General features: G+C 41.4%; 1 protein-coding gene and 1 long non-coding RNA gene across 4 annotated transcripts in view; both read left to right on the plus strand.

Annotated features, from left to right (window-relative positions):
- LOC144680013 (uncharacterized) overlaps positions 1-25445 on the plus strand; it is a 773835-nt gene that overhangs the window by 321461 nt on the left and 426929 nt on the right. The gene's annotated exons all lie outside the window — the stretch shown is intronic.
- Positions 1-25445, plus strand: part of LOC144680003 (guanine nucleotide-binding protein G(s) subunit alpha isoforms short-like) — a 346956-nt gene that overhangs the window by 122794 nt on the left and 198717 nt on the right. The window contains exons 1-4 of one of the 3 annotated variants that reach the window (XM_078541077.1): positions 5159-5500; positions 5865-5937; positions 6367-6421; positions 6588-6707. In XM_078541077.1, the coding sequence (XP_078397203.1) occupies positions 5362-5500; positions 5865-5937; positions 6367-6421; positions 6588-6707 (387 nt within the window). In that variant the 5' untranslated portion in view covers positions 5159-5361. Of the gene's footprint in view, positions 1-5158; positions 5501-5569; positions 5664-5864; positions 5938-6366; positions 6422-6587; positions 6708-25445 lie in introns of those variants that run through there. The other 2 variants (XM_078541078.1, XM_078541076.1) reach the window with 2 other exon arrangements.

Here is a 25445-nt window from a genome sequence, read left to right on the forward strand (position 1 = left end):
TATGTGGTGAGTAACTCACCTCTTGTCTCCCCAAAGCCTGTCCACCATCTACAAATCAGGAGTGTGATGGAATACTCTCCACTTGTCTGGGTTAGTGCAGCTCCAACAATACTCGAGGAGCTTGACATCATCCAGGACAAAGCAGCCCGCTTGATTGGTACCCCACCTACCACCTTAAACATTAATTCCCTCCGCCACCAACACACATTGGCAGCAGTATCTACCATCTACAAGAAGCACTGCAGCAACTCACCAAGGCTCCTTCAGCAGCATCTTCTAAACCGATGACCTCTACCACCTCGGAAGGACAAAGGCTGCAGATAAATGGGAACACCACCATCTGCAGGTTCCCCTCCAAGCCATTATCCATCCTGACTTGGGAATTATATCACTGTTCCTTCCCTGTTGCTGGGTCAAAAACCTGAAACTCTCTTCTGAACAACACTATGCGTGTACCTACACCATGTGGCCTGCAGTGGTTCAAGAAGGAGGCTCACCACCACCTTGACTGGAGCAATTAGGGATGGGCAATAAATGCTGGCCTTGCCAGTGACGCCCACACCCCGTGAAAAAGTGAAAAAGCGTAAACAGTTACTGGGAGACTGTTCATTATAGGTGGAGGCAGTGACTGTGGATGTGTATTTATTAAAGGGGGAGATTTACTGTGGAGGGTGCATTTATTACAGGGGAGATAGTGACTGGGGAGAGTATTTATTATGTGGGAGATGGCTTTTGGAGGGAATATATTACAGGGGAAGATAGTTACCAGGGAGAGTGTATTTAGTACAGGGGAGACAATTACCGGGGAGAGTGTAATTTTTATAGATGGAGACAGTTAGTGGGGAAGAGTCTATTTACTACAGCAGGAGACAGCTTCTAGGGAGAGTATGTATGTTACAGGGGCAACAGTAACTGGAGAGAGTGTATTGAGTACAAGAGGAGACAGTTACTCAGCAGAGTATATTTCTTAGAAGGTGACTATTATCTGGGATAGTGTCTTTATTATTATTTATTATGAGGGAGACAGTTACTCTGGAGAGTGTATTTATTAAGTGGAGACAGATACTGGAGAGACTATATTTATTACATGTTTACATAGAAACTAGGAGCAGGCATAGGCCATTCAGCCCTTCGAGCCTGCTCCGCCATTCAGAATGATCATGGCTGATCCTCTATCTCAACGCCATATTCCCACTTTCTCTCCACACCCATTGATACCCCTAATATTTCTTGAATATACTCAGTGACCCAGCCTGCACAGCAGAATAGAGAACTCCACAGGTTGACCACCCTTTGAGTGAAGAAATTTTTCCTCATCTCAGTCCTAAATGGCCCGCCCCATATCCTGAGACTGTGGCCCCTGGTTCTAGACTCCCCAACCAGGGGAAACATCCTCCCTGCATCCAGTCTGTCTCGCCCTGTTAGAATTTTATATGTTTCAATCAGATCCCCTCTCATTCTTCTAAACTCATGAATACAGGCCCAGTCGAACCAATCTCTCCTCATATGACAGTTCTGCCGTCGCTGGTATCAGCCTAGTGAACCTTCGCTGCACTCCCTCTATGGCAAATATATCCTTTCTTAGGTAGGGAGACCAAAACTGCACGCAATACTCCAGGTGTGGTCTCACCAAGGCCCTGTATAACTGCAGTAAGACATCCCTACTTCTGAACTCAAATTCTCTTGCAATGAAGACCAACATATCATTTGCCTTCCTAATTGCTTGCTGCACTTTACTTTCGTTGACTGGTGTACAAGGACACCCAGATCCCTTTGTGCACCCACATTTCCCAATATATTACCATTTGAATAATACTCTGCCTTTCTGTTTTTCATACTGAAGTTTTTAACTTCACATTTATCCACATTATACTGCATTTGCCATGTGTTTGCCCACACGCACAACTTGTCTAAATCACCCTAAAGCCTCCTTGCATCCTCCTCACAACCCCGCTCAGTTTTGTGTCATCAGCAAACTTGGAAATATTGCAGTTGGTTCCCTCATTCAAGTCATTTATATATATATTGTGAATAGCTGGGGCCCAAGTACTGATCCCTGCGGTACACCACTAGTCACCGGCTGCCACCCAGAAAAAGACCCATTTATTCCCACTCTCTTTCCGGTCTGTCAACCAATTCTCAATCCATGCCAGTATATTCCCTCCAATCCCACTTGCTTTAATTTTGCCCACTAGCCTCTTATTTTTACAGGAGAAAACAGTTACTAGGGAGACTGTATTCAATACAGGAAGAGACGTTTGACGTGGAGACTGTAATTATTACAGACAAAACTACTGGGAGATTACATTTATTACAGGAGGATACTATTTATTACAGATGAAACAGTTACTGTGGAGAATGTTTTTATTATGGGGTGACAGTTACTGGGGAGAGTATTTATTAAAGGGAGATGGTTACTGGGTAAATTATTTTTATCATGGGGAAAATAGTTATGGGGCTAATGTATTTATTACAGAAAGAGATAGTTACTTGGGAGACTGTATTTTTTGAAAAAGTCACATGCTCTTCAAATTTTTCATCTTACCCTGATCAGGACAGATGCAAGAAAGTCAAATTTCAAAGGGAACAACAATTTACACTGCATGGAAAATGGTGATGATTGGTTGGCAAACTGACTCTGATTGGTCAAGGTGTTTGCATGGTGAATGCACCAGGGAGCTATTGTCCCTGTGATTTTGTTTAATTCGGAAAAGGTGCAATGCCTGGTCATGTTTGTTTTGTTTGCAGAGGACAGGTTCCTGAATATGTATCTTCTAGGAAGTGTAAGTGAGCAACATTGTGAACCCAACTGATCATTTTTTTGGTATTACGAGTGAGACCGTTACTGAGAATAGTGTTTTTATTACAGGGGGAGACTCTTCCCTGGGGATCGTGTCTTCATTACTGGCAAGAAACTTACTTGAGAGAGGGTATTTATTACTGGGGAACACACTCTCCCCTGTAATTATCATAGGGAGACAGTTGTTGGGCAGATTAAATTTATTACAAGGGGAGACAGTTACTTGTTAGAGAGTGGTTATGACAGGGTGACAGTTGTTGGGAGAGTATATCTATTACAGGGGGAGACCATTACTGGGGATCGTGAATTTATTACTTGTGTGGGACAGTTACTGGGGAGAGTGTATGTATTACTGGGGGAGACTATTACGAGGGAGAATGCCTTTATTACAGGGAGAGAGCATTCCTGGGAATAACGTATTTATTACTGAGGGAGAATATATTTATTACTCAGGACGACTGTTACTGGAGAGAATGTATTTATTACTGGGGGAGAATGTTCCCGGGGAGAATGCATTTAACACAGGGGGAGACCTTTACTGTGGATAGCATATTTATTACTGGAGGAGAATGTTACTAGGGAGAATGTATTTATTACAGAGAGGACAGTTACTGCGGAGAGTGTATGCATTACTAGGGGGACCAGTTACTGGGGAGATTTTATTACTTGTAGAGGGAAACATACTGGAGAGAGTGTATTTGTTCCAGGGAGAGTGCATTAGATAAAGGGGAAACCATTACTGTGGATAGTATGTATATTATGGAGGAGGCAGTTACTCGGAAGAGTGTATTTATACGGGGAGATTTTTACTGGATGAGTGCATTTATTACAGGGGGAGGCAGTTAATGGAGAAAGCTTATTTATTACATGGAGACAGTTACTCGTTAGAAAGTATTTATGACCGGGAGACAGTTGCTGGGGAGAGTATTTATTACTGTGTGACACAGTTGCTGGACAGAGTGTATCTATTACAGAGGGGAACCGCTACTGGGGATAGTGTAGTTATTCCTGGGGGAGACTGTTACTGTGGGGAGAGTATTTATTACAAGGGGATTCAGTTATTGGTGATGTTTTTATATTAGGCGAGACTTTTACATGTGTATTTATTGCAGGGATAGGCAGTTCTTGGGGAGAGTATTCATTGCAAGGGTAGACAGTTACTGGAGATAGTCTATGCGTTACATTGAGACGCTTATTGGGGAGAATGTATGGCAGGGGCAACAGTTCCTGGGAAGTGTACTTATTACAGAGGGGACAGTTACTATTAGGATGCTGAAATTGCGGTACTCATTGTGGAAGGTGTGATTGAAAACAGCGGTGTGTTTAGCAGCACAGCTGGAGGAAGCGAGTTGTTTGTGTGTATGTTTGCTGGTGTGGGAGGTTCTTGAGTGTACAGGGGGATAGAGCGAAGAAGAGTGAATGGCCAGGGGTGGGGGGGTGGAGGTGAGGCCGATGATTTCACTGTAATGAGACACCTCCAAACAGTTCGGGTACTGGGGCTGGGGATTGCTTCACTGACAGCTGGAGGTAATTGTGCTGCTCGGAACGAGAACTCGCTTCAAACTCCCACCATTTCCCACCAACAAACTGTGCTCAGTTACCACTTTCTGTGCTCCCTCAGCAACAAAATATATACAGGGGACAATCGGGGTGTGTGGAGCGCACCTTCCACTGTTAGGAGCGCACTCACTCACACCCCTGTATTTTTTATATATATATATATATAGATAGATTTGTATTAGTTTATTTACCGATGTTATTGGACTCAGGCAGTAGTAGAAGTGATGGAAGATGACGAATCTGGTCGGCATCAGTTTCTTTTTTTGTTTTAAGTCTTCTTTGCATTCGCCGTTTTGATTTTGCTCTGTGCATTTGATGGACTTGCACAAGTTTTTGATTTGGATCTGAGGGTTTGGACAGGAACCTGTGATTGTATTGTATGTGTGTGTGTGTGTGAGAGAGAGAGAGAGGGAGCGCGGGACCGCGCCTGTACAGGCGGAGCTGCAGCGTCCTCGCCCCCGGCTCCATTCTCCTGTTATATGTGTCTCTGTCTCTGTGTGTGTGTGTGTGTGTACGCGTGGATATTTATAGATTGTTTAAAAAATATATATTTATATTCGTATATCATCTTCAGCGTCTGCTGGGTGCATTATTCTAATTTTATTTCTGAATGATTTGTAATATTTTGTCGTTGCCGTCTTAATCCATTTTTGTGGGGGGGGGGGTTGGGTTTGTGATTATTTGAGGTATTTTTTTTTGTTTCTGTACGTTTCTCTTTCTCCTTTTATGAAAAAGATTCGAGGGGGGGCGTTAGTGACGGACACTCCCCCCCTCCTCCTCCTCCCCCCCCCCCCCCCCATTGCACAGAGAGGGAGAGGGAGCGAGAAAGAGAGGGCCATTTCCCTCCTTGTGCATCTGTGGAGGAGGAGGAGGTAGGAGGTGGTGGGGGGGGGGGGATTCTCTCTAAATATATATTTATATAAATAAAAGAGGAGGGAAAAAAAAAGCAAGGGGTGGAGAAAGAAAGAAAGGGAGAGAGAGAGAGAAGAGGAGAGCCAGCGATGGGTTGTTTAGGGAACAGCAAGACGGAAGATCAGCGACACGACGAGAAAGCCCAGCGCGAAGCCAACAAAAAAATCGAGAAACAGTTACAGAAAGACAGACAGGCATATAAAGCGACACACCGGCTCCTGCTGTTGGGTAAGAACCGCGATACAATGTATCTTCTTCATGGCAACATCATTTCAGTGAAAGCCTCGGCTCCGGCCGAGGGAGGAGGAGAGAGAGAGAGAGGCTGCGATCCCGCTGCTAGCGCTGATTCCAACAGGCGATAGATCCACTTCGCTCCCCTCTGTGTAGATATGTGTGTATATATTATATTATATATATATATGTGTGTGTATATGGTGAGGGGGCGTCTTTATGCATTACATGTGTGGGTGTCTTTAGATATGTATGTGTGCGCGGCAGGGAGCTTTGCCGTGTTGATATTTGTGCTCTGATGTTTTTTGTCTTTTTTTTTATTAAAACAAATCTGACTTTTTTTTTCCTCTCTCTCTTTCAGGGGCCGGTGAATCTGGGAAAAGTACAATTGTCAAGCAAATGCGGATCTTGCACGTCAATGGATTTAATGCCGAGTAAGTGGCGACCGTCACATTCTCTGATTGTAGTCGAGAGTGAAGTAGGAAGAGGGTGTGTGTGTGTGTGTGTGTTGGGGGGGTGGGGGGGGAAGTATATTTGCTCAGAAAAGAAAGGGGAGGGGGGCTGGATTATGTGGGCACTCGAAAGGTGTTCTCTGACAGCATTAGGAAGCTAGGTTGGCAATTTTTTTTCTCTTGTATTGATGTTATTGCAGTAGCATTTACACGGGCCTGAAATAGCAACAACATGGCGACAACCTCCTCTCCCCCCCCCCCCCCTTTTACTATATAATAACATTCTCCCTTCATTTTTTCTATTAACTTCAATAGTTTCCTTGATAATGCATTTAGTTTAATCATGAACTGAATGGAAAGGGATATGAGCATTGAGTCAAATCAAAGAGTTCCTGTTACTTTCTCATGCAGAGAGAAGAAACTGAAAGTCCAAGATATTAGGAAAAATATTAAAGATGCTATAGTGGTAAGTGCTAATAGTTTATTTCCCTTTTTTTAAAAAAGACGTATTGATATCACTGGGAAGGCCTTTGATTTTTGGCATATGAACACAAATCCAGTTTTGTCAATCAAATGGATTATCCCATATTCATTCACATTAATGCCTTTAACTATTTTCTATCCATTTTTAGACAATAGTCTCAGCGATGAGCACTTTAATACCCCCAGTCCAATTAGCCAACCCAGAACACCAGTTTCGGTTGGATTACATCAAAACTTTAGTCCACCTTTCAGACTTCGATTACACACAGGTAAGAAATGTTGACATTTTAAAGATTAATTGTTGGAAATGCTTGTTTTTTGTTTGCTTTTGGGATTGATTCCTCTTTTGCATATTTGGTGATGATCTTCCTTGTGTGGGCTTCTTTCTCCCAGTCGGCCCCCATTGCAGCACAATGGGAAATACTAATAGAAATCTAGGACTTGTAAATGGCAGTTAGTTGTTAAAGTTTTGAACTGTCTCAAATAGTTTAAAAGTGGATCTAACGTTCTGACCTTGATCGATAACGGCTGCGGTGTAATAAGGACATTTACATTAAGTTGTTCATTGTATCTATGAGACCAAAGCTCTGGGGAAGCACACAAAAATACACACAGTTGACTGCATACTTCACTCTGTTGCACAATATTATGCTGTGATTGTGTGCAAAAAGCAGATCATTCTGATCAACAACAAATAAGTTCTGTTAGCAATGTCATCAGTCCATTGTAGGACCTTGCAAACCCTGTGTTATATACTGTTGTAGCCTGTATGACTGGCTTACTAAGAACATGATTGTAATTATGTTACTTAGATACTAACATAGTATTATTCAACTACAATAATTCATGATAGATTTGCAATGATAACACCCCAGTTATTAAAACTTTAGTCAGAAAAGCTTATCATATCAGTATGGCCAGTTGTCGCATTGAGACTGGTGGCCATTGGCAGATAATTTGGCACAAAATTGAATGGAAGCGACCTATAAATATAGCTTAAAATTAAATTGATGTTTCGAATCATATAATTTTTTTTTGTTTTGGGGTTCAGAATCAATTGGCTCATAGTTTGTAACATGTAAAATTATCTTGCTGTTCTCTAATAATTTATAGGAGTCTGATACTTTACTTTTCTATTATAACTGTATAGTTGATTTGGTGGGAACAGTAGAAGATCTAGTAGCATTTTGCTGGTGTAAGGAAATCTGTTTCATTTGAAGTTCCTTTTAAATCACTGTGTCTTTATAAGTCGAGTTTATCGACATGTTTCTGATAAATGTGCCCAAGTGTGCTGTTTTGTGTATATCTAGTAAAAATAGTCAGTGAAATATCAAGTGAAATATGTTTTTACCTTCCCTGTTTTACTTTGCTGTGCTGTAGGTTACAAAGAACCTATTGCAATCTTGATTTTAAGGGAGAAAGAAAAGATCTTTAAAAACTTCAAATAATTGTTTAAATAATCTTTCCCTTCTGAAGATTACACAGATTACCCGTTTTATTTGAATGGAATATGTCTACATTTAAATTTATGAAACAAAATAATTTGCCTGAACATGAAATGGCAGCCTGATTATTATCGGATATGCTATTTGGGAGAGCATGTGCAAAGTTTGTTCAAGACAACTTCTTGTTCTGTGGCATGAAAGACTTCCCCCATCCTCTTTGATGACATGATGTATCTCTAACAGGTTAATCATGGTTTTCAAAGATAAGATTTCACCAGATCATGCCATGGCTTTCTTCAATATATGGATAGGTAATAGCAAATCATGCAATCATGTTAAAGGCAATTTTGCAAATTGTTCTGGTTCAGAATTTAAGAATCCCTATCGATCAGATATTAGGCTCTAGAATTCCCTCCTTAAACCTCTCTCTCCAGTTCTCCCTGTTTTAAGAAACTCTTTGAAATCTACCCTTTCGATGAAGCTTTTGATTACTTGTTCTAATAGCCCCTTATGTGTTTTGATATCAAATTTTGATCGATAGCGCTGCTGTGGAGCCCTTTGGGTCATTTTACTCTGCTAAAGACACTGTATAAGTGTTAGTTGTTGCATTGAAACAGTTTTATCAGTATATTGTAATGATACAAAAGTGCTCATTTTGGTGATAATGATGTTTCTCTGTGTGTGGCATACTTGACACTCTGTCACTTTATTTTGTTACAGTTTCCGATTAGGTTTATTTTTGTTCTACTTGCTGGTGTTCATTTTTACCTATATATGCATATAGGACTTGAATGTACATAATACATCCACGGTTACACCTTGTACAACAAACTTGTTTTATTAAGAAAATTAAAACCATCATGCTGTGAGATTAAAAGACAATTATAACCTACAATTATTATGAATCCTGTTTGGCATACAACATTTTTTTAAGAATTTGAGTTGCAAAATGTGAAAACTACATAACATTTTCTGGTTGCAAATTTAGATTTTCTTGCAATTGATTAAATTGTGAAAGGAACTGCTAATGAAGAAATTTGACAAGTGGTTGAAGTTTTGATTTGTTGATTTGAACCATTGTGTAACTTAAAGTCTATGTTAACACCTGACTCATTTTGGGATCAATAAGTAACTTCAAATAATTTTTAACTCTGTTAATTTTAAGAGGTTTGGTTCTAATTGTAGAATGAAAAGTAAAACTAGTAATAAATTCAGTGTGTTCACAGTTCAAGACCTAATAATAGTAACTAGACTAAATTGACAGTTATTGAGCTAAAAATAATTTTTGCACTTTTCCTCCAGTACAGTACATTTGCAGCTCAAAGGTCAGAAACCTGCCTGCAAAACTTTGTGTCACATGATAGAAACTTAGTGATGATTTACGGTGGGAAATGGGTATATCCATTTTTCAGACAGCAAGTGAAGTCCAACAACATGGCTAACATTACAAACTCGATGGATTGTGTGCCTTGGGTGAATTGAAGAGATTGCAAACCTACTGTACCTCCATTCTGCGTCATTAAATGTCGGTGCTTCAATATACAGCATTTCTTTAGAAGAATTTTTTTTAAATGTTCACTATACTTGAGGTGAACTGGTATAAATGCCTTTTGGGTTATCTACCAAATTCAAGAGTTATATTAAGAATGATTTTTACCTAGGTCTTATCACAGTGGATGACCATTTTTGGTGATTTGTTATGATAGGTTCATCTCTATTTCTGGTAGGTTTTGACAATTAAGATACAAGAGTTCCAAATTAAAACACTCACTTGCAGGGCAGAGCAATCTTGTTGTTAAACGTTGGCTATTACTTTTTGCCTCCCCTTGAACTTGCGCGTTTCCTCGTTCAGTCAGCCAGCTATGATGATATTTAATTTTAGGTTTGGTCTTCGACCAGCAGGCAGCTCATTTCTGGATCACTGAATTGCGCAAAATTGGCGTGGCTGATTTTTGAACAGATTGTATTTCAAGATATTTATTCATGATAATGAATTAGAATAGCATTGGCATTATCTACAATACATGGAACTTGAGTGCTTGGAAAATATGCTTGCATTTTTTGATGAAGTAATGACCTTGTAGGAAGGTAATCTCAATGTGTGATTAAGATTAAAGATTAATTATAATTTCAAAAAAGAATTCCTGTCATTCACGGTTGGAGGAAGCCATTGTTCAACATCCGTGAAGTAAACTTATGTTCAATGTGAAGCTGCGACAGGCTAGTTTCAAATTCTTATGGCACTTATTGACATACTATACTAATACTCGAGGTGAATAGAATAGATACATAGTACTGTGAATTCAAATCCACAGGCAATTTGAAGCAGTATTGCAAATATTTCAATATTCGTGGCAGAGGGTATTGCGTTTTGAAAATAAATAATGGATTACTGGCACAGTCCCTCTTGAAACAAAATGAGCAGCATTCCAGTATAGTACCTGAATCTCAATACGATGTCATGTACAGCATATTGATAGTAACTTTCAAAGAGGAATTGGATAGATATTTAAAAAGGAAAGCCTTGCAGAGCAATGGGGAAAGAGCACTGGAGTGGGGCTAATTGGTTAGCTCTTTCAGAGAGCTGGCAAAGGCACAATGGGCTGATGGCCTCTTTCTGTGTTGTATTGTTAAAATCATAGAATCTTAGATTACAGAAGGAGGCTTTTCAGCCCCGCCAAGCCTTTTCCAGTTCCTTGAAAGAGTTGTCTAATTTAGTCCTACACCCAGCTTTTTCCCCAATTGCCTTCCAAATTAGTCATCCTCAAAAACATGTCCAGTTGCATTTTAAAGTTTCTATGGAATCTGATTCCACCACCCTTTCAGATAGTGAATCCAGATCATAATAATCTTTTATGTGGAGAAATGTCTCCGCATTTTCTCCCCAGCTCTTATGCTAATTATTTTAAATCTATGGCCTCTGGTTACCAAGCCATTAACCAGAGGAAACAGTATCTGCCCATTTGCTCTAACACAATCCCTCATCATTTGAATATCTCTATTGGGTCTCCACTTAACCTTCACTACTCTAAGGACAACAATCCTAGCTTTTCCAATCTTCCCAGACAACTGAACTACACCTTCCCTGGTATCATCCTGGTAAGCTTTTTCTGTGCCTCTGTAGGACATCCTTCCTAAAGCGTGATGCCCAAAGCTGTATACAGCACCGCAGCTAAGGCCTTACCAGTTATATATGAGGCTAAGCATGACTTCCTTTTTTTATTCAATACTCCTACTAACAGAACCATTTCTTCAAACAAATTCTTTCTCAAATGCTTCATCATTATATTACAATTGCAACCTTCAATGATTTGTGAATATGCACCCTCAGGCCTCGCTGTTCTTCCGCCCCCTCAAAGTAGTACCATTTAGATTATGCTGCTTCTCCATGTTGTTCCTCCCAAAGTGCATCACCTCAAACTTATCTGCATTAAATTGCGTTCTGGAGGACCATCTGCCCATGGTCCTCCTGAAGTCTGCTGCTATCATGCTTACAAAACTTGGCAATATAATAAATAGTATCTTCCACAAACTTTGAAATCACATGTCTCATAGCCAGGTAATTTTTATATATAACAAGAAAAGCAGTGATCCTGATACCCTATGGGAGAACCCACCGACTGTTTCTCCTTTCAGAAAAACATCCATTCAACGCTACTCTCTGCATCTAATCCCAAGTTATCACTGTCCCTTCCCTTCCCTACCATGTACACCTGTTTTACAAGTAAAACAAATACCTATCAAATACCTTTGGAAATCCATATCTACCACATTGCCTTCATCAACCCTCTCTGTTACTTTAGCATTATAAGGTGTTCATACTGATTACAATATAGAATATTAATTTTGCTTCATTTTTGCAGTTTGCTGCATAGAACCTTGTTACATTTGATATTACTTAGCAGGAAATGGTAATGTAGTGGTAATATTACTGGACTCATAATCCAGATGCCCGGGGGTGGGGGGAGGTATATTGAGAGGGGTTGAGGAAGAGAGAGACCTTGGAGTGCATGTCCACAGGTCCCTGAAGTTGGCAGGACAGGTGGATAAGATGGTAAAGAATGCATATGGAATGCTTTCCTTTATTGGACGAGGTATTGAATATAAAAGCAGTGATGTAATGATGGAACCGTATAAAACACTGCAATTTTGTGTACAGTTCTGGTCACCACATTACAGGAAGGACATAATTGCTCTGGAGAGAGTACAGAGAAGATTTACAAGAATGCTGCTAGTCTCAGTATTGGTGACCATGAAACTATCACTAATTGTTGTAAAAACCCATCTAGTTCACTAATGTCCTTTAGGGAAGGAAATCTGCCAGCTTTACCCGGTCTGGCCTACATGTGACTCCAGGCCCACAGCAATGTGGTTGACTCTTAATTGTTCTCTGAAATGGCCTAGCAAACCACTCAGTTCAAAGGCAATTAGGGATGGGCAAAAAATGCTGGTCTTGCCAGTGACGGCCACATCCCATGAAAGAATAAATTTAAAAAGATTGTATTATTTGTTCATGGCTGGAAGTTGCAACATCAGAGCCTTAATAAATGGTTGGATGTTGGCACACAGTTTGAGCATGGGAGGCACTTTAAGCAATGTCCTGAAACTCAAATGTTTTTTTCCAGGAAAATACTTTTATGAAGTCATTGCGCAATTGCATTGTACTTGGAAGAAAGAACGTTATTGCACAGTGGTTTTTATAACGATTGTGGATACTCTTGGGATGGTGCCATTTGGGCCCAGGATAATTGGCAATGGTCCCTGGAGTTTGGCTGGGTCAGAATGATACAAAGGTTCTGTTTAAATGGAGCGGTGATTGGCTTTTATGTCTTTTTAGGAAAGAACTTGTTGTCCATAATCTTTGCAGTATCTTTACAGTATGCCTGATTAGAAACTAAGGTTTTGTCACATGTTTAACATTTTACCCTGCATAAAGTAACAGATTTTTGATAGAATTTGTATTGCAGGAATTTGTCACAAAAAGAGTTTCTTAAACTCACTTTGTAAATAAGGGTGGGTGGTATTTAATGGAAGAGATGGGGATCTCAACCAGTGGCCGGAGAGTCAGTGAGAGCTTCGCGTTGCCTCTTTTTGAGAAGGCCCGCCCCATAAAGTGCAAATTGGGCACCCACTGGGCAGCAGTGGGCCTTCCCCAGGATCAAGGACCCTGGGGTTGGAAGTCCTGTCCGCTAGGAGCTGTTGGCCAATCAGAGCCAGCAGCTCCTCATTGCTTGCCAGTGCCACCCTGGTGGCAGCGGTTGCCAGTACTACACCACCTGAAGCCTAGGATCGCCATGGAGCCAGCCACAGGTGAGTGACGGTGGGAGGGGGTTGTGGTATGGGGGCCAGACTTGTGGACCCCTGCTGGATGCCCACAAGCAACACCAACAGGGTTTGCTTTTTGAGCTTTCCACATGAGCTATTCCCCCGCCCATTGCTGGTTGAGTACCAACCTGGGCAGGATGGGACACTGTGTGGGCATTAATTAATCATTTTGGGGCCTTAATTGGCAGGACAGGAAGTCCGTCCATGGCCTCTCCCGCCAAGGATTTAATCAGGGCAGTGGCGGGGTCCAACCACCAAACTCGCCACAGGGGTTGGGGGGGGCATTGAATTTCGCCTGGTGCCTGGGTCTCAGTTACTGAAAAAGCAACCTGCAGCCTTCACGTGATGAAATGTATGAGAGAAAGTGTAGCATGTTCAAATTTAGGTGTTATTTGAATTTAAAATTAGAAGTTGCTGGGTAAAGTGTAATGAGCACATGTGTTTAAAAAAAAAAACAGATGGTGAGAAGTGTTGCCCTGGCATTCACAGTTCATGGTTGATAGATCGAAAAGGATCAATTTGCAAGGATAATTTATTTGTCCAAAATAGTTTTTATTAAAGTTAAACCCCGTGATAGGGTAGTTTTCTTTCTTTTATCGTTATCAATCATTGATAGTAATTTTTTAACGAAGGAGCAATATACCTGAAATGAATTTATGTATGGATAATAAAGTGAAATTGAATTGAAAACTTATAATTAACCTTTTTCTGCTGCAGTTGCATAGATGTTGTGGTAAAAGGAATATGAAAGTTTCTGCAGTAATAAGCTGCCTGACAGAGAGTAGGAATTCCAGAGGCTAGGGCACAGCCATCAATGGTGGAGCAATTAAAATTGGGATGCTCGAGACCCAAAATTGGTGTAGAGCACAGATATCTCTAGAGGGTTGCGGAGCTCCAGAAGATTACAGAGGTAGGGAAGGGAGAGACCATGGCAGGACTTGAAGACAGGGATAAGAATTTTAAATAAACAAGCTTTTGCATAACTGGGAGTCATTGCAGGACCCGAGCACAGTGGTGATGGGTGAATGGGACTTGGTGGAAGTTAGGACAAGGGCATGAGCATTTTGAATGACCTCAAGTTTATGGCGTGTAGAAAATTGGAGGCTGGGTAGGAGAGCATTGGAATTGAAATGTCCAGAGGGAACAAAGGCATGAATGAGAGTTTCAGCAGGGGTGGATTGGGGTGATGTTATAGAAGTGGAAGCTGGTAACCTTAGTGATAGCAAGGATATGTAATCAGAAGCTCATCGAAAATATGAACAGTTTGGTTCAGCCTCAGTCAGTTGCCAGGGTTGAGGGGTGGAGTTTGTGGCAGGGACTGAAGATAATTGCTTCAGCGTTCGTAACATTTAGTCACCCTGATACCTAAAAGCATACAGCAATTCCTAATATTTAAATTGGAATGTACCCTTTCTCTCCCAGTGCTTTTCTGTGGTGTCAGCTTCTGTCATATCATTTCTTACCTGGAGACCAGCATTCAGCCCCACTTCTGGAAATGACTTTCACCCTTTCATCTTCACATCTTCCCTTCCCCAGCTCGCCTCCAGTCTAACCAGAAACATGAAAACTTTTGGCACAAATGCTGTACCCAAAATGTTTTAAATAAGTGAAAGATTATGCTTGGTTGCTCACTGTTCTTGCTCCAGTGCACTGTTATCAGATCACACTAATGGCAGTCTCTGGTTTTGCATACCAAAAAACATGTTAACCCAGAACTGATCAACTTTATGCAGATCCTTTCTTTGTTTCTGTGTGTTCACATCTCTTCGGAGTTCAGTGTCACTATACATCTACAACTTTCCCAAATATAAAATGGGTATTTTGGAAATTATTATACAAACATAGACTTGATTTTTACTACTTACGCTTCTAAAGTAGGATTGATTTTTTTTTCTCTCTGGGGTTAGGTTGAGGGAGCATGACAGTTCTTCATTGTTTAGAAGCTCAAAATCCTGGAACTCACTCCCTAATAGCCCTGTGGGCGTGTTGACACCACATGGACTGCAGCAGTTCAAGAGGGTGGCACACCATCAAGGGATGGGCACTAAATGCTGATGCCCACATCCCATGGACGAATAAAAAAAGATGTTTAAAGAGTTTTGGGAAGCAGATTGCTGAATGGGAATCCATTGCTGCAACACTCAGCTAGTTCCTGTGCTGTTGTTGACTGTTTTAGTAAAATAGATTGGAACAGTGAATGTCCGTTTGCAAGTTCTTGAAAGCCCTGCAGCCCTGAAAAGGATTGATATTGTAACACAATTATTTCTAGCTCTTGGTTACAGAGCCTCAGGTGATACCTGAAATGTTAACTTGTCTGTTTTTGCCTCATATACTGCCTGGCCTGCTGAGTGTATCCAGCATTTTCTGATTTGGGGGTTTCAGATTTCCAGCATCTGCAATATTTTGCTTTTTATTTCAAGTTCTTGCAGGTGTGAGAAGCTTTGAGGTAGCAGCTAATGGCACAAAGAATTGTGAAACTTCTTTGTTTTCGCACAGTGGAGACAAGCTTATTACCAAACTTGGTATGAATATTAGATGGAAGGAGTACCTCTACAGCAATAACTATTATTAATATCTAATAGTGTGTTGTAGTAGTATTTTCACAACTATTTAGGGAAAACTCCATAGCTCAGAAGTACTGCAGGTCATAAGTGAAACAGCTGAACCTGTCACTATTGAGTGGCTTTGCTCTGTGGATGCTGAGCTCATGGTACAGCATAGAGCTCTCAAAGTAAATTCCGTATCACCTCACATTGCCTGAACAGGAGTTTTCAAATGCAAGTGTTTTTTTCTCATTTTTGCTTACAAAATAGCTTTACTTGTGAACCATCCATTTTGTTATTAAGCCTAGATGAAGGGTTAATACAGCATGGAAGTAGTAGGGATAAGTTAAGAGAACATCAAGTAACAGTAGAAGGAAAAGAAACACTTGCTTTTATTTAGAACTTTGCACAATATCAGGATGGCCCAAAATGCTTTACAGCCAGTGAAGCACTTTTGAAGTTTAGTCATTGTTGTACAGTCAGAAACACAGCAGCCAATTACCACACAGCAAGGTCCCATAAACAACATTGAGATTAATTCGCTCATTTGTTTCCGTGATGTTGGTAGAGGACGAAATATTAGTTTGGACACTGGGGTGAACTCTCCGTCCCTTCAAAATAGTGCCATTGGACCTTTGATGCCCATCTCAGAGAGCAGATGAAAATTTGGTTTACTGTCTCACCTGAAAGTCATAAGCTGGTGATAAGCTTGGCTTTTAAATCTGTGGACGTTACAAGAAAAGACTGAGGAAGGAAAGAAGCTCAAAAATTTTATGTCCAAGGCATAGTGGTGGAAAAGAGTAATAGCTACCCTTTTGTAAGCCTGTATAGTATGCAGAATAACAAAAGGATTTGGTATTGTTTTCTATACCATTAACCCTGCCTATTTGTGCGGTTTATTATTTACTCCATGACCTTGGGACCTAAGACCATTTTGTGAACAAGCTAGAAGCAACATATATATCAGTGTTGGCCTATCTTTAAATGTTTTATTGAGTTACTGACATTGTCAATGTATGTATAGCTTGTGTGTGCATGATTTCCTTCATGATTGTTTAGAGGTGTTATACAACAGAGATCTTCCTGAAAATGAGTTGAATGTGTGTAACCCTTGCGCATAGTTTGTTGGCACCCACTGTTCGTCTTTGCAGTTGGCTGTGCACCTTTCAATTACGCACCATTAAATTATTAGATCATATTTATGCATCCATGGAATGTTGTATTCAGTCATTGCAAATCTGCACAATGCGATATTTTTGGAATGCGAAATACTGAGGCACGAGTATATAACACTTATGATCCCAGCTGAGGTTACCCCTGGTCAAGGCTGATCGCAGAGTGTTTGTTTAGATACGTGGAAAGTGGCCACTGAACAGAGTCACCTGAGTCAGCTAATGAGCTTTTAACAAAAGAATTAAACATTTATTTAACAAGAAAAGATGAACTATATTACAATGTTCCTTCACCCACAACTATACCTTTACAGATATATACAGATTTGTAAGGATAACACAAGTTACAAAGGCAATCTTATACTCTAATGTTCACAGTAAGTACACAGTCCATGTAAACCAATAGGCAACTTGTGGTCAGACACACCACGCTCTGAAACCAAGTGACAGATGCCACCTCAACCTGATGCTATGGATCTCTCATTAACTCCTCAGACACTTGTCACTATGAGCCAACCAGTCTCACTGAACTCTGTCTTTCACATGAGGGTTTCCAGTCTCCAAGAACTCGCTTTGGAATCTTCTCTGAGACTGATTCTTTCTTTCGGATCCCTTCCGCAAGGGTTCGAACTCTCGTTCCAATGTTCCTCTTCCCTGGGCCACACATGCATTCAAACATTCTTCCACGCACCCTTTCTCACCGAATCAGCTGTCAACAGCACCACTGCTTCACATGCCCATAGCAAAGAGTTACAGACCTTCAGTTGTCTCTTTGGACCTTCTTGCCTCTTGCAAGTTGTTCTCGCTTTAAATCTGCTTTCTGCAGCTTTTGTTTCTTTAAATCTGAAGCTGGAGTCTTTCTCTCTGCCCTTCATTCTTAACTTCATTAACAGGATCTTTTCCAGGTTCCTGTCCTTCCTTTGACTAGAAGGTCTGCTTCGGATTTTCTCCAGTTTCTGTCTCACTCTTTGGCCTTGGGATCTTTTTGGTTCCTTTGGGAAATCTGCTTTCACTCTGCAGTTCCCTATCCCAGTGTCCAGTCTCCTGGCTTTAAACTGAAATCAAAACTGCTGTTTCCTTAGTTTTTCTGTGTGTCTGTGAGAGGGACCTTCCTTTCTGGGCCCCTGTTGCTAGGCAACAGCACTTTTTTTCCTACTCTTGTTCGCCTAACTTAGCTTACAGTCATAAACTCTCATTAGAAATGAGATCACCTTTTAAAGTGAGATTGAAACTCAACTTGACCTCTTCTTAACACAGATACAGTAATACAAATCAATTTTAAACATTAAAGCTAAAACTCATTCCTAACACCCTCAAAAAACAATACAACTTACTTAAACTATCTCTATTTCCTAACAACACTTCTCTTCAGTTCTGAAGGAAGAGCCATATTGGCCTCAAAACATTAACTCTGTTTCTGTCTCCGCAGAAGCTGGCAGAGCTGCTGAGGTTTTCCTGCACTTTGTTTTTATATTGGGACATGAGCTTGTCTCGGGCGGTGGCAAAAAACAGGCGGCATTAGATGGATTACAACGGAACTGAAAGTTGGACACTACGTGTCTCAGCTGGCCAATCCAATACCGTCTGTTTTGTGCCTCCACCTGAGATTACTTTCTGCCCCATTATTCTTTTTTCTTTAAGGAATTATTTAATCACAAGCAGAGCAGCATACAGAGATTTTATGAGCAAATGTAAAGCGCTTATGGTTCAAGGCTGCAGTACACTCCTTTTGGAAAGCAAATCTTGTAAATATGTTTGAACGTCCATCATTAAACAAGGTAAACTGTAGTGCATGAGCTCTTGCTAAGTAATTTTGGGCTTTCCACATGTTTTAATCGCATTTGGGGTCCGAAATCCATCTAAAATATGATAAAGCTCATTTTTAATGTAGCTATTTTTATGGGTTAGAATGTGATTCTTGCACTGAGTCAATTGTAGCAGAGGAATGGTTAACCAGGTTTCGAGTGCGACAACCGTTTTAAAAAAAAAGCCAAGAAGCAGGTTTCCTTTAGACTCATAAGTGTGGTTTTTGGAAAATAGATACACTCAAGTGACACTTTCTTTGCTAAAGTTTTGCAAAAAGGCATTTAATTTTAACCGTTTTAAGGATGGTGGGGGCTGTGGGAGACCTTGGATTGTGGTTGGATTTTGTCAACATGTCGTGTTTGGAGTTAATGCTTTACACAGTGAAGCTAGTTTAAAAGGTAGAATTGCTTGTGGGCCAGGAGAAACAGGAGCTCTCCCGCCCTTGCCCACAAGGCTATCTTGTCAACCACCCCACAATTTCACCCCCAGCCTGCCTCAACATTTACGTTGAACTGACGCACTCTGCACTCTGTATTCATTTTCTGACACCCCCCACCCCCAATTCTTCCATTGGCTCCCATGATGTATAATGCCCCCATCTCCCCTGATCTCTCTGGCTCTTTCCATGATCTTCTCACTTCCTTCCCCAATCACTTTCTGCCCCCATATCCAGCCTATTTCACTGCAAAAAAAAAACCCTCATCAATTCAGCATCTCCAATGACCTTCCTGTTGACGCCCTGATGTCTACACTTCATAATTGTCCAAAACTCAGCTTGCACTGAGGCCTATTCGACAGTAACCCCCCCCCCGCCCTCCTTTTTTTTGCCTATTTCTGTCATCCAAAGAATTGAATTTGAAATCTTTGGTCTCCCCTACAAATCCCTCCATAACCTTACTTACCTCTACAATCTTCTCCAGCCTCACAAAGGAGCAGGAGTAGGCCATTTGACCCTTTTGTGCCTCCTACATCATTCAGTAAGGTCATTGCTGATCTGGTTGTGGACTCAGCTCCACTTTCCTGTCTTCCCCCCATAGCTCTTGCCTAACAAAAACCTGTCTAACTCTGCCTTGAATAAATTGAAAGATCTAGTGTCCATGATTTTCTGGAGAAGGGAATTCCACAAACCAACAACCCTGCTCACATCTGCTCCTGCGAGTTCTGGTGCATTGATTCTGGTTTACTGTGCATCCTCCCCTTCTCCCTTTGCTCACCAATGGCAAAGACTTTTAGCTGCCTTCACCATACTCTTGTCAATCTTCCTTCCTCCCTCTTCACCTTTCTTGTGCCATACATTCAACCAAACTTTGTCACCCCTCCAGCAAAGGCTCAGTATCAGTTCATTTTTGTCTTTTGTGAAGTGCCTTGGCATGGTTTTCTACATTTAAATACTCCATATCAATGCAAATAGTTGTTACTCTGGTTGTTATAAGTGTCAATGATGTGTAAGATATCAGTTACAGCCAGACTGCAGTGGTGAAGCTACAGTTGGTTGTAACTGTCAGCGCTGGAGAGCAGACAATAAGCCAGTGTTCCTGCTTTGTGGTTGCTGTCTACCTCTTGCTTGAAAGTTCAAATGTTATAGACAGTGGAGGAGGACAGGATACGATGATCTTCTGCACTTGAATATCCTGCTGAAGCTCAGTAAAGTTTCACATGATTAATTTTTTAAAAATTCATTCATGGGATGTGGGCGTCGCTGGCTAGGCCAGCATTTATTGCCCTTGAGGAGGTGATGAGCTGCCTTCTTGAACTGCTGCAGTCCATGTGGTGTGAGCACACCCACAGTGCTGTTAGGAAGGGAGTTCCAGGATTTTGACCCAGCGAAAGTGAAGGAATGGTGATATATTTCCAAGTCAGGATAGTTAGTGGCTTGGAGGGGAACTTCCAGGTGGTGGTGTTCCCAGGTGCCTGCTGCCCTTGTTCTTTGAGATGGTAAAGACAGTGGGGTTGGGAGGTGCTGTCTAAGGAGGCTTGATGAGTTCCTGTAGTGCATCTTGTAGATGGTGCACATTGCTGCCATTGTTCGTCAGTAGTAGAGGGAGTGAATGTTTGTGGATGGGGTGCCAATGAATAGGCTGCTTTGTCCTGGATGGTGTCAAGCTTCTTGAGTGTTGTTGAAGCTGCATTCATCTAGGCAAATGGAGAGTATTCCATCACGCTCATGACTTGTGCCTTGTAGTTGGTGGACAGGCTTTGGGGAGTCAGGTGGTGAGTTACTTGTCGCAGAATTCCTAGCCTTTAACCTGCTCTCATAGCCACAGTATTTATATGGCTAGTCCAGTTCAGTATCTGGTTAATGGTCACGCTGTTGATGTTGATAGTGGGGGATTCAGTGGTGGGAATGCCATTGAATGTTATGGGAAGATGATTAGATTCTGTCTCATTGGAGATGGTCATAACCTGGCACTTGTGTGGCGCGAATGTTACTTGCCCCTTGTCACCCCAAGCCTGGATATTGTCCAGGTCTTGCTGCATTTTGACAGGGACTGCTTCAGTACCTGAGGAGTCACGAGTGATGCTGAACATTGTGCAATCATTAGCGAACATCCCCACTTCTGACCTTATGATGGAAGGAAGGCCATTGATGAAGCAGGTGAAGATGGTTGGGCTGAGGACATTACCCTGGGGAACTCCTGCAGTGATGTTCTGGAACTGAGATGGTTGACCTCCAGCGACACAACCATCTTCCTTTGTGCTAGGTATGACTCCAACCAGCAGAGAGTTTTCCCCCTGATTCCCATTGACTCCAGTTTTGCTAGGGCTCCCTGATGCCACACTTAGTCAAATGCGGCCTTGATGTCAAGGGCAGTCACTCTCATCTCACCTCTGGAGCTCAGCCCTTTTGTTCATGTTTGAACCAAGGCTACAATGAGGCCAGGAGCCAAGTGGCTCTGGCAGGACCAAACTGAGCGTCAGTGAGCGGGTTATTGTGAAGCAAGTGCCGCTTGATAGCACTGTTGATGACCCCTTCCATCACTTTACTCATGATGGAGAGTAGACTGATGGGACGGTAACTGGCCAGTATGGGTTTGTCCTGCTTTTTGTGGGCAGGACAATTTTCCACAAAGCTGGGTAGATGCCAGTGTTGTAGCTGTGCTGGGACAATTTGCTTAGGCGTGCGGCAAGTTCTGGAGCAGAAGTCTTCAGTACTGTTACCAGAATATTGTCAGGGCCCATAGCCTTTGCAGCATCCAGTGCCTTCAGCCATTTCGTGATATCGGGTGGAATGAATTGAATTGGCTGAAGACTGGCATCTGTGATGCTGTGGTCCCCTGGAGGAGACCAAGATGGTACTTCTGGCTGAAGATTTTTGTGAATGCTTCAGCCTTATCTTTTGCACTTATCTTCTGGGCTCTCCCATCATTGAGGATGGGGATATTTGTGGAGCCTCCTCTTCCAGTGAGTTGTTTATTTGTCCGCCACCATTCATGACTTGATGTGGCAGGACTGCAGAGCTTTGATTTGAACCGTTGGTAGTGGAATTGCTTAGCTCTGTCTATCAATTGCTGCTCACGCTGTTTGGCACGCAAGTAGTCCTGTGTTATAGCTTCACCAGGTTGTCACCACATTTTTAGGTATGCCTTGTGCTGCTCCTGGCATGCCCTCCTGCACTCTTCATTGAACCAGGGTTGATCCCCTGACTTGATGGTAATAGTAGTTTGGGGGATATGCCAGGCTACGAGGTTACAGATTGTGGTTGAGTACAATTCTACTGCTGCTGATGGCCCATCCATTGCAGTGAGGTACTGCAAGACTGCCAAGGCCTTTGGATCATCTATATGCCAACAAGAGCCTGCCATTAGGAAAACAATGGCAAAAAATGATTTACGGGCATTTTAAACTATTTGTAATATCAACATGCCACTGCTCTGTTATTGCCTTTGACCTCAATCCTATTCTTCAATCTTGGTTACGTCCTGCATTATTTACTATGGTATTTACCTGATTTTTTTCAACTTGAAAGCAACTGAACTCCAAGTTAATGTCCTGATTGAGTAACTGGAACAGCATTAGGAATACTGTGCAAACCAATTGCACTCTGCTTATGTCTCATCAGTGATCCAATGATTGAGGAAGGATACATTAGCCTTGTAGGGATTGCAGCAAAGATACTTAGACCCCAAGGGCTAATTTATGGAGAGAGAATGCACCAGCTCGGGTTGTAATCCCTGGATTTTTAAAAATTCATTTATGCAGTGTGGATGTCACTGGCTAGGCCAGCATTTACTGCTCATCTGTAATTGCCCTTGAGAAAGTGGTGTTGGAAAGTTATGGGTGATTTGATTGATTAAAATTTTCAAGATATTAAGGGGAACAGATAGAGAGACTATTTCTGCTGGTTGGGGAATCTAGAACTAGGCAACATGGTCCAAAAATTAGAGCCAGACCTTTCACGAGAGAAGTTAGCAAACACTGCTATATGCAAAAGATGGCAGAAGTTCGGAACTCAATCGATGCAAAATCAATTGTTAATTTACAATCTGAGATTGGTAGATTTGTGTTAGTCAAAAGGTGTTAAAGGATGTGGATTGAAGGCAGGCTATGGAGTTAGGCCATAGATGAGCTATGGTCTTGTTGACTGGCGGAACATGCTTGAAAGGCTAAATAGCCTGTTCCTATGAGTTACCCAATGGATAAAAAAATCGAGCCCTTTTTTTTGATCTGCTTAAAATGCCGTAATGCCTTTTATTTTGGGGCATTTGGAAGGCCCAAGATCCTGAAGCAACCTTGCCAAATGATTTCTTGGCAAGATGTAGACTCATCAAAATATTTTCATGTATGACTTTTTTACAGTACTAACCCTACAGATTTAAAGAAGCCACACTAGCAGACCACATGACTCTAAGCGCAACTGTATTTGTATGCACCCTTTAATCTGAGGTGTCTATTGTATAATAAAAAAAATATACACCGAAATTGCCAGAACCTTAGCAAGAGCAACTTGTACTTGGAAACAGTGAATAGTGCATCTAGTTAATAATTCTATTTTCACCTCTCCCTCTTCCGTGTAAGTAAATTTAGTAACATTTTGTCCTTGATAAATTAACTGACAGGAAAAAATGATTAAACATTGAAATTGTTCACGGATGAAAGTTTGCAGAATGACATTTGTGTAAAACTTGTTTCCCAGCCCTCTCCCATATCTCAAAAAAATATCTCTCACTGCTTCAAGAAAAAATGCTCAAGTCTCAATTTTTTTTTAATGCTGTGAAGAATTATTTTTCGGCGGAATCAGAAATCATCAACTTCTGCACTTTCTCTTCTAGTGCATAAAAATTCATCAAGCATTCCATTATCTTCTGATTTGGTGAGTCAGCGCAGAACGCACAGTACAGAGCCTCTCTATCTTTGGGAATTTTCTTAGTACATCTTGATTTACAGCAATTGCAGCCTCTCCTGCTGAATCTTTTATAGAACAAACATTCTCTATATCAGTCATTTCCACACAGATACCAAACTCATGGTCCATCAAAACAAAAGGATTGAGCTCCCCTCGCACAAACTGCCGCGAAACCCTTCCTCAACGTTTTTTCACAGAATCACACAATGCAGAAGAGGCCCTTCGGCCTATCAAGTCTGCACTGACATGACATGATATTTGACGTGATCCTCGTTTCCCTTGCTAGATACCAAACTGCATTACTGATGCAGTTGCTAGCCACTGCATTCCAAGTTCTTAGATGTTGCTCAGTGGGTATCACTCTTGCCTCTGTGTCAGAAGGTTCAAGACCCACTCCAAGCTCTCATGGTGCTGTTTGGAAGTAAAGCAGGAAGTTGTTCCCAGTATCCTGGCCAATATTTAAACTTTAACCGACTTTACTGAATAGATTACCTGGTCATTATGTCAAGGTTGTTCGTGGGACCTTGCTGTCTGCACTTTCAGCTGCTGTGTTTCCAACAACAGTGACTTAACTTTGAAAGCACTAAATTGGCTGCAAAGCACTTCGGGGCATCCTGAGGTTGTGAAAGGCCCTATATAAAAGCAATTTTATCTTTCTTCCTCTACTGGATAAGTGCATAGCATCCAACACTCTACAACTTTTAATAACTTGTGAAATGCCAGTTTTTTAATGGAATATCAAACAAAACTCTTGCCCTGCACAGCAGTTGCTTCTTGTAATGTTGATACGTACTATGGATTGCATATTAGTCCAGGGGTGAAAGATAGAAGTGGTATTAGATAGTAGAAATTGAGCCCTCGTGAGAAAATTAAGAGCGAAATTATGTCAAGTAACATACGCCATCAAAAGCAACAACTTCTTGATACATTTAGGTTGAAATACCACTTTCTGAAAATTGTTCATGTAATCAAGTGGGGAAGTTTCCACATTATAACATTGAGGCGTCTTACTTTTCCCAATTAAGAGAGGTTTCATCTTGTCTGGACCCGTTTAACTAATGCACGACAGCAACATAAGGTGTTCTTTTCTCATTTTGTCGCTGCTCACCTTTGTCTTTTAGCTTAGGTTTGACCAGGCAGGGCACAATACAGAAGACGAGTCTCGTCGCAGTTGTAAATGCAGACGGGTAGATACGCTGCTTGCAAAAAAAATCCTGTGAGCAATTCCTCTGCCCATGCACCAGCAATAGGATTGTTTCTGCCCACCTTTTCACTGCTTAGGCCTTCAGTAAACGGGCTTGTGCTTCACTTTCCAACAGCACAGTAATCTGTCCAATGTTTCAAAACCTTCCATGCCATCATGAGGCAGATT

This window comes from Cetorhinus maximus, chromosome 4 (genome assembly GCF_964194155.1).
Source record: "Cetorhinus maximus chromosome 4, sCetMax3.hap1.1, whole genome shotgun sequence".
Taxonomy (NCBI): Eukaryota; Metazoa; Chordata; class Chondrichthyes; order Lamniformes; family Cetorhinidae; genus Cetorhinus; species Cetorhinus maximus.